We start from the raw sequence: 10,019 nt of genomic DNA on the forward strand, positions 1-10,019 counted from the left end.
GTAGGCCTATAACGATTCCCTTTGATCCCCCTTTGTCTGGAGGGCAAGCTTTCTTTTTTGGCCTGCAGGACCTTTTGCTGCAGCATTTCCTGGAAAGCCCCAGAGTAAACACAGCCAGGTCTACGTTCTTACAGCCTCGCTTTGCTGTGTCCCTTCCTCCCACCAGAGAGAGGGGCAGGTGGGTCAGCCCTCAGAGGTCAACATCACTCACCAGGCTGCTGACAATGAAGGCTCCCATTACAATGCATTGGCACCAGGCCTGAGAGACCGTGATGAGAGCCACAAAATGCTTAATCACGATCATAATTATCATCCTCAGCTGTACAACCAGGAGTTTCTAGGTGCTGTTTGGACACACAGGACGATGCAAAGCCCTGTGAACACACCTGGGCAGAGGTGGGGAGCCACAATCACACACAGGCCTGTGATGCCTGTGAGACCTGGTGTCTGGCAAGTCAGGACTCAGATTTCCTTTCTCGATTTGAGTGGGGCCTATTCCCACTGGTAAGAATCGAGCAGGGTTAAGGCAGGGGCAGCTCTTGGCTGAAACAGGGGACAAGTGATAACATGACAACGAATTGGTATCTGGTAATAGCTTTGTGTATCCTGGGGATGGAGGTGTGAAGGTAAATGGGAAATGTGGATAGGCATGCGCTTCCAGTACCTGCTTACCAGGCCTGGCTCCATCCAGAGAGGAGGCAGTAATGGCCATCCTCCCTCATCCAGGTGAGGGCAACGTGTGGTGGTGGTCTGACCTCAGGGATACCTTTGAGCCTCACAAATACTTTTACTCTGTGGAGAGGAAGAGAAAAAGAGACGCCTGAAATTTGGGCAGATCATTCAGCTCTCTCCCAGGGCTTATTTACGGCTGCCAACAGGGATGCTATTAGCTGAGCCAACACTTTATTTATAGGGAAATTCAGTTCCCCCTCCTCCCTCACAAATGAAACCCACCCACCAGGTGTCCTTTCCACCTCCCCACTGCCTCTTCCTCTCAAAAGTTGGGGAGGGGACTTCTAGCCAAGAGGCCTCTCCTCCCTGCAGTTGAAGACAGTTACGTAATCCCCATTGTGAAATACTAGAAAGGCCAGGCTTGACGCACTCCGCCCCCCCCCCCCCCCCCGCCCCATCTCCCCCAACTAACGGTCCAGATTGGGGGTGGGGGTGTCCCAGGCTGACCCTACTAACGCAATAGGGCTCTGGGCATGGAGTTTTAGGGGACGCTATTCCTATTCCCCTGACCCCCTCCTGGGGCGATAGGGTCCCAGGGAGCCGTGGGCACGGGGAAGTCACGCGGTCACGCCGGCCTGCCGGGCGGGCGCGGGGCACGCGCGCTGCGGGCCACCTGTTGCGGCGCGCGCGGCGGGTGGTGGAGGCGCACCTGGCGCCGTCCGGCCCGCAGCTGAGCCGGGCCCGCTCGGCCTGCGCCTCGGGCTTCCGCAGGTCAGCTGACCTCCAGGGCGGAACTAAAGCCGCCCGCGCCGCCTCCGCCACGCTCTGTGCTCCCAGCTCTGCGGTTGGGTCGTGCGCCCCGTCGCCATGGCCGGGCTCATGGTCAGTGGAACGCAAGTAAGTCCGCCAGGCCCGCCCCGCCGACGTCTGGGTGCAGTTGGTCCGGGGAGGGGGCCCCCGAGGTTAAGCAGGGCTCCCGGCTCCACCTCAGGGCTGCAGCAAGTGGGAAGTCTGTCTGTCCCCTGCCCAGGCCTCCCCTAGGTTGGTGAGGAGGGACCCCCCATTTTGAGCCTGGCACACCCCTTAGCTGTGGGGGGAGGGAGAAGGCCACCCCAAGTCGCCTCCACCTCCCTCTGCCCTTAGCGCTCACTGACCAGGGCCAGCCGGATTCGGGAGAGTGGTCAGTGACCACAGCCCACCGTATTTTTCGGGGCCCACAAAAAAGTTTTCATTTCTTTAATCAGAAGCAAAAAGAGAACTCCGATCAAAGAAAAACTTTACTATATCATCTTTCTAGCAATGCAGTTGTAAAATACAGGCTTACCTTTTCGGGGGCATTTACTGAGCTTCGCAGATGTTGCATTTTCTGTAAGTTGAAGGCGAGACCCTCCACCAGCAGGACTGGCTTTATTGTGATACTTGCTTTACTGTGCTGGTCTGGAGCCTAATCGGGCATATCTCCTAGGTGTGCCTGGATACATCTTAGTTTTAGTTTTTTAGTAATGGAGGAAGGAGTTCGGGAAGGCAAAGGTGCCTCAGCCAGCCCCCAAAGACAGTGACGTCAAAAAGCATCCTGGCAGGCGCTAGGGTGAGGGTTCACTGCAGACTGGCTCGGGCTCCTACCCATAGGCCCCTCATCCAGGGCAGGCAAAGGCTACAGCCCTCCCATCCTCTTGAAGAGGTGTCTTTGGGAAACATCAACTCCCCAGTTTAAACTGTGGGCGATACAGCAGCTTCCCTTGCTTCACCTGTGGTGAAGCCTCAGGTGTTCTTTATCATTGCTGGAGGGACGGGCCAAGCCACTCTAGGACCAGGTGACTTACTTGCTGGGAAAGTCAGGTCTCTCTGTTTAACCTCTGCTGAAGCCAGCCCTCTTCCCACCTTCCCGCACACCCAAGGAGAAATAGTTGCAAGGTTTTGGAACTCTCCCCTTGGATTGCCTAAGGCAGGTAGTGTCAGGAATAATTAGATTTTGAGGTTACTTTGAGCAAAAGGGAATGTTTTTCCCTTCTCAGAGTTCAGAAGTGAGCAGGCCAGGAAGGTACCAGCCTGGTGGAGAGGTTAAAAATGATGGTCTTATTGGCCCTGGCCTTGTGGTTCAGTTGGCTGGAGCATTGTCCTGTGAACCCATAATGTTGCGGGTTCAATTCCCTGCCAGGGCACATACCTAGCTTGTGGGTACAGGAGGCGACTGATCTACGTTTCTCCCATCAATGTTTTCCTCTCTCTCCCTTCCTCTTTCTCTAAAAAAATCAACAAAGAAACATATCCTTGGGTGAGGATTTAAAAAAAAAAAAGGATGGGGCTGAAACCCTAAGCCTCTGCATTTCAAATCCATCATTCTCTGGAGGTAGCTTCTTGGAGGACTGGGCAATGGGGCTGACTTCCCCGTGCCTCCTTTTTGCTTCCTCCATTTCCCAAACTTGATTTTCTCCATACCCCCTGCCTTTAGCCCACCCCACACAGCCTAAGGACAGTCACTGACCTATGGGTGAGGCATTTTTGAGCCCCTGCCAGGGGAGGAGCTGGGAAATGCCGCTGGGGCATTACATGTCCTAAAACCTAAAGACCCGAACGAACCCCAAGTGGCAGCCTGAGGTGAGGGTCTTTTTAGCATTCTCCCCCCTGCAGTTTCTGATGACAGCCATCCTAAAATAGCACCTTAAGTGTGTCACATGGTATTTCTCAAACTTTGGTATATCCTTAAAGGGGGGGAGGGTGGGGAGGGTGGGGAGGACTTACATGAATCCACAGTGTTAATAGTGTTTTTATCACAACATTGCTTAAATATACAAATAGTAAAACCAGACATAACTCTTTCTAAGCTCATATTTAGAGTCCTATAAACTCCAAATAAAGGGGTGGTTTAAGTATAAAGACACCAACCATAACACCAATAAAATTAAAATAACTTAATGAGATGGATGATGATGTTCTGAAACTGGGTCATTGTTTTCAACCCCTCTGTGGACTGACTGCCATTGCCCTGGTTTTTAGGAGTTCCACAGGCCTCAACTTCAAACACTTGGAGATGTAGTTCTTCCACTTTCTACTTATTTATTTATTTAAAATATATTCATATTGATTTTAGAGAGGAAGAGAGAGGAAGAGAAAGAAACATCAATGATGAGAGAGAATCATTGATTGGCTGCTTCCTGCATGCCCTACACTGGGCATTGAGCCCACAACCCAGGCATATGCCCTGACTGGGAATTGAACTGTGACCTCCTGGTTCATAGGTTGCTGCTCAACCACTGAGCCACACTGGCCAGGTTCCTTGCACTTTCTCTATAAAATCTTTTATTCAACATGGATATGACTTCAGTAGGCTGGAATGAATCATTCATATTCAGCATAAAGTTCTCAATCTTCTTTTTCCACCAGTTGATGACAATTAAAGAAGTAGCATCAATACAGTGGTAGACATAGGGATATTGTTCTAACTCAGCTCTTTATCCAGTGGCCACTAGGTACTGAGTTTTAAAGATGTTATCTCATTCCTGTTACAGAAGTAAAATGAGGATAATATGTGACTCGGGGCTGTTTCATGAGGATTGAATAGATAATAGCCAGTTAACTGGTAGGCAGTTAATAAATGTTAGTTGTTACATTATTTTTAACACCTTTGGAGGCAGTTAGTGTATGACTAGTTTATGGGAGAGGAAACAGACTCTTCTATGACTCATCCAAGATGATATGGCTGGTAATTAGCAGCAGAGGGACTTGAACTCATCCCCAGGCTGTTTCTACTCTGACAGCTTCCAATGGTGCAAATTTATTTATTTTTATTATTTAAAACTTTCTTTTACAGTTGACATTGAATATTTTATATTAGTTTCAGATGTACAGTATAGTGGTTAGACAGTTATACAATTTACAAAGATATTCTCTGGTAATACCCACTTGGCACCATACATAGTTATTACAATACTAGAGGCCCGATGCACGAAATTTGTGCAAGGGGCTCGGCCCTTGCAGCCCCAGCTTCGTCCGGAAGGTCGTCTGGAAGGTCGTCTGGCTGTTCGGTCTAATTAGCATATTAGCTCTTTATTATATAGGATTACTGACTATATTCCCTATATTGAACTTTACATCCCCAATGACTATTCTGTAACTACCAATTTGTACTTCTTAATCCCTTCACCCTTTCACCCTCCTCTCCAAACCCCTCCCCTCTGGCAACCATCAGTTTGTTCTCTGTATCTATATGTCTGTTTCTGTTTTGTTTATTCATTTATTTTCTTCTTTTGATTCCACATATAAGGGAAATCATATGGTATTTGTCTTTCTCTGACTTTTTCACTTAGCATACTACCCTCTAGGTCAGGGGTGGGCAAACTTTTTGACTCGAGGGCCACAATGGGTTCTTAAACTGGACCGGAGGGCCGGAACAAAAGCATGGATGGAGTGTTTGTGTGAACTAATATAAATTCAAAGTAAACATCATTATATAAAAGGGTACGGTCTTTTTTTTTTTTTTTTTTTTTTAGTTTTATTCATTTCAAATGGGCCGGATCCGGCCCGAGGGCCCTAGTTTGCCCACGGCTGCTCTAGGTTCATCCATGTTGTTGCAAATGTTGGGAATGTAAATTAGTACAGCAGCTATGGAAAACAGTATGGAGGTTCCTCAAAAAATGAAAAATGGAACTGTCTTATGATCCAGGAATTCCACTTCTGGGTATATATCTGAAGAAACTCAAAACATTAATTTGAAAAAATATATGAAATATATTTCATATATTCACAATATATGAAAAATTATATTCACTGTGTTATTTTACAATAGCCATCATATGGAAGCAACCCAAGTGCCATAGATGAATGGATAAAAAGCTGTGGCACATACTACAATGGAATATTACTTCCATAATAAAGAATGAAATCTTAACCATTTGCAACTTTTTGAAATTTTATGCCCAACAGACATCAGAATAATCCAGGGATATTGGTTTAATTCAGCTCTTTATCCAGTGGCCACTAGGTGCTGAGTACATGGATGGACCAGTACTGCAAATTTAAAATAAAAGATCCCTCACTCCTGGCTGGGGACAGGTATATAAAACCTTCTCCGCGTGACTATGGGCAAACTCACCATCTCCAGAACTGCCCTGGAAGCCAGAAAATTACTAATTTTCTGCAACCCTTTAGAGAGGCTGTGTATATATGTGGGGATCCTGCCAAGACAATCTTGTCTTTCTTTCTCGTATTTCTCTCTGTAGGGATCTTTAACTTGATATGTTTTAATTTCCCTGATAATGGTGTCCCTTTATGCTATCATTTCACACAGGGTAGATGTGGGGCGAGGCTACGGTGTTTTGGCCAGGTTCAAGCCTCGGACTAATGAAAGGACAGGGTCCTCTCATTGCCATGTGCAAGTCCCAGCTGGAGGGCAGGGTCCTCCCAGCACAATTATAGCCAACGGCTGTGGTTGTAAGCTTGAACCTATGGTCCAAACACGTAGCCCCACGTGCCTTGTGCTAGAGTTCAGGTGCATGTAGTTGAGAGGTTGGAACTCACGAGAATGCTGTAAACAACATGATCACGCCCCTGCTTTGCCTCGTGGCATCTGCTATAAAATAAAGACACGGCTTGTGGGCGCTATCCTTGTCTCCTCATCAGGGAGGCAGCGTCCCACCGAGACCCAGCTATTATTCTCTTGTCTGTCTTTTCCTTAATCCTTTCACCCCCCCACCCCCACTCAGTTTACCTTTGGCTGCAACAAGTAGAAGTTTTGGGGTACAAACTATATAAGGTGGCAAATTAAAAGTATAAAACTTGGTTCTTCAGTTTAGTCTAAATCAAGATAATTGACTTAATGCAATGACTTCTCATTTTAGATATACCCTTTTGTGACATTTAAGATTAATCTCTACGCCCCTTCTCTTGTTTGCTGAAGAAGCTAACGATTTTTGGTCTGGCTCTTCTGACCTGTGTCTTACATTAGGTGGGTGTGTGCTCCAAGAAGCTTCATGACATCCTGAGAGGTAATGTTTTCTGCTGAGAAGCATTTCTTAAACTGTATCTTAGGAGTGTCGGTTGCAGTGCCTGACAATGGCTGCTGCTTTTAAGCCTGTTCCAGCTGATTTGAACCTTTCAACATGGTTGGTTTAACTCGCATCTCTAAAAGCTTCCAGTTTACCTGAGGGTGGCTTGTTAAGTTGGTTTTCCTGTTACATTTTGGAGACTTGGTCTTTGTCGCTGTAGAATGGGAGCAAGTTGTGCTTTGTTGAATTTCCTTCGGATGTTGTGCTGTTAAGACCATGCAATAAGACCAGCTGTTATGCAAGTCTTGTCAGGCACGTTGTGAATGATTCACGTGCTTTGTGGTGATAGCTCTCCTTAGTGTTGCTGTTTCGTCTGAAGGGAAATCCTACTGAGGAAAAAGGGGAGCAAATATCCATTTCTTTTCCTAGCGTCTGACACTCTTCTGGGGCCTTCAACATGCTGTCATGAGGTAGCTCTTGACCTTTTAGTTAGGAAGACTCAATTTGAAGTCAAAACATAAGACAGATGTGCCACTGACATTTGTTGATGAAGAAAAGCCACATGTGGATTTCTAAGAACTCCACGGCCAAGTTGGAAGTCCTTATTCCTGGTGCAGGACATGGTCCAGGCTCTATCACTAAGGAGCTCTATTATACAGGGCAGGTGTCTGGAGTCTTAGTTTCCCTGTTTAAAACATGAGGAGTTTTGACAAACCAGGTCCCTACCAGATTTAGTCCTTGGTGGGTCTGTGAGAAAAGAGCTCAGTTTCTACATCTAATTGTCAGCTTCTCTGCCATATATATATCAGAGGTCTTGAATGATGATGATATGTACAGATGGTAGTGCATGCCAGGGTGAACGGGATGGGTTTTATGGTGAGCACCATGGGCCTGGGGATCAATGTGAACTTATAGAACAGGCTGCTGATCGAGTGGACATCCGGAGGGAAATTGAAGTCTGTAGATTGATTGAGCTTTATTATTATTTTTTGATTGAGCTTTATATCCCTAGTCTCTCCTTGCTGCATGAGTTCCATCTTGGCTCGGAAGCTGAAGTTAATTTATTACACAAGGAATTCTGAAGAAAGATGAGTCCCATGTAGAAAGAGGAGAGCTTGCTAGATGGAACTCAGAGCACTTTATTTTTTTTTTTTTTAGCCTGTATTTTCCCGAGCCAAAATTATTTTATTAGAGTCAACTAGTTTTCTGTCCCTTCTCCCTACTTTCTCTCTTCCAGCAATGAAGTTACTGAAGGACTGTGAATACAGGATATTGTATTGTCAGCAGTTTGTACTCATTGGATAGGAGAGGACGGAGAGATGACTTGAAACATTGAGGGTGCTAGGGTGAAGTGTGATTTGTGTTAGGTTCAGCCATAGGAAAATGCTGTTTTTGTAGTGCTAAAATGATTGAATATTAGTAATTCATATGGTTAAACCTAATATCTGAGATGTCCACCATATTTTTGTTTCCCCATTAGGAATCATAACCCCCTGGGGAATCTCTTACTCATTCCAAGATATTGTCTGTATGCGTAGAAGACTGTGTATTTGTGGGGCAGGAGGTGGGAGAAGGATCAAGGTTATAGCTGTGTGATGGGCCAGACTTTCTACCTGGCAGAATTCTACCTGGAGTCCTCTAGGGAAGCATCATGTATCGTGACTCACTGGCCAACTCTGACCTACAGGCTTGTTTTATGGTTTTTGGAATGATTTGCCAAACCTGCCCTCGGAGTGCTATCTATAAAAATGGGTTTCAAAAATGGGGTGGTTGGAGCAGTGAGAAACCCTCTGACCTTGTCATAGTCAGAAGTTTTAGGGTCAAATTTTACTCCAGCTTTTTAATATTTGGGTACACACTAGATTAATAATATAAATAAAACAATGCCTCGGGGCACAGCTCTGCAAGCAGAGAGGTGGTGATGGCAAGAGGCTCCTTGGAGTCATTGCCCTGTTGCCTTTGAATCAGCTTTGTTCAGAGCGAGGCGGACATTTGATACACAGTGGTAATAAGATGGGATTGGCGGTCTGGGAAGGTTTGCTTGTCCAACCCTATTTGTTCAGCACCATGCAGGTTGAATACTGTTAAGTGCATCTGCTGTATCTTTATGAGGTAATGTGCATAACAGGGTACTTGGGGGCAGGGGTGGGGGTGGGGGTGGGGGGAAGGCAGTGGAGGAGGAGAGCCAGAGGGGCAGCTGTTGGAAAGGCCCCTGCACGAGAGACTGATTGCTGTGATTATATCGCCATGCTCTGACATTGGGTTTTTTTTTGGACATCTGAATCCGGCCAATTTCAGTCCAATTTCCATTGTGCCGGGATTCGTCTTCATCATGCTAAGTGTACCAGGAAAGGGGGAGCTGTTGGCAGAGTCCCTGCAGCCCCCAAAGCTGATCTGATCAGAAAAACAGCCACAGATACGGCATTCTGTGTGTGTGTGTGTGTGTGTGTGTGGAGCTTGCCTTTAAAGTTGCGGAAGCAATCATCGGATCAATGACTCAGGGCTGTGAGCAGCTGGGCGATTTCCGTTTGCCACAGTGTTTCTGTTCCATTTAACTTCCAGGTGTCCTACATAGGCCAGGACTGCAGAGAAATTCCAGAGCACCTCGGCAGGGACTGTGGACATTTCGCCAAGAGGCTTGATCTGAGCTTTAACCTTCTGAGGTATGTAACTTTCACAAGATGCAGACCAGGCCTGGGAGACCCAGTCCCCCTGGTAACAGCTTGCAGGTAAGTGACCCGTTCTAGCTCTGCATAGGGTGCAGGGATCTGAGATGCGTGGACTCGCACCTCATAGGTTTGACTCTACTTTGAATGATTCCTCCGGCCGGCCTCCTTGTGCCACTGAAGAAGCAGTGAGCATAGTCATCGTCTTTCTCACCTGAGTTCTTAGGAGAGTTTCACTTTGTTCTTTTCCTTTCTCACTGAGACTCGTGCAGACAAGGTAGAATACTGTTGGGGGAGGAATGAGATGGAGCCAGCAAGTGTTTTGAAGGTGTTTAGGAATGCTCTTCTGGACAGTTCCCAAATCACAGGTAGGGTGTATGTGTGTGTTTTCTTTCTTTGCCTTTTTATGAATTGGAACCTTAAATATTTGTGATGATGATTTCTCCCAGATGGTATTTCAAAGTAATTCAAATGCAATTGGCATGGGGTGGGTGGGAGGGAACACTTGAACAACTGTTCCAGTCTTGGCAAAAGGTAAGTGTGATCTTCTGTATTATTCCAATGGAGAATAGTTATTTAATTTCTTCCTAAAGAGTTTTAAATTGTGACTGGTTTGGGGGCATGAAGTAGGAGCTACTTGGAAAGCAGGTACCAGTGGGATCAATGAGCAGGGGTCAGGGAGGTGGTTTTTCCTAGG

General features: G+C 46.5%; 1 protein-coding gene across 1 annotated transcript in view; it reads left to right on the forward strand.

The window, feature by feature from the left end:
* Nucleotides 1-1,511: 1,511 nt before the first annotated feature.
* LRMDA (leucine rich melanocyte differentiation associated) overlaps nt 1,512-10,019 on the forward strand; it is a 1,013,334-nt gene continuing 1,004,826 nt past the window's right edge. Inside the window, exons 1-2 of the mRNA XM_070431962.1 lie at nt 1,512-1,569; nt 9,219-9,319. Of these exons, the coding sequence (XP_070288063.1) occupies nt 1,540-1,569; nt 9,219-9,319 (131 nt within the window). The 5' untranslated portion in view covers nt 1,512-1,539. The remainder of the gene's footprint in view (nt 1,570-9,218; nt 9,320-10,019) is intronic.

This window comes from Myotis yumanensis, unplaced genomic scaffold (assembly GCF_028538775.1).
Source record: "Myotis yumanensis isolate MYYU_CA2020_CCGP unplaced genomic scaffold, mMyoYum1.0.hap1 SCAF_13, whole genome shotgun sequence".
Taxonomy (NCBI): domain Eukaryota; kingdom Metazoa; phylum Chordata; class Mammalia; order Chiroptera; family Vespertilionidae; genus Myotis; species Myotis yumanensis.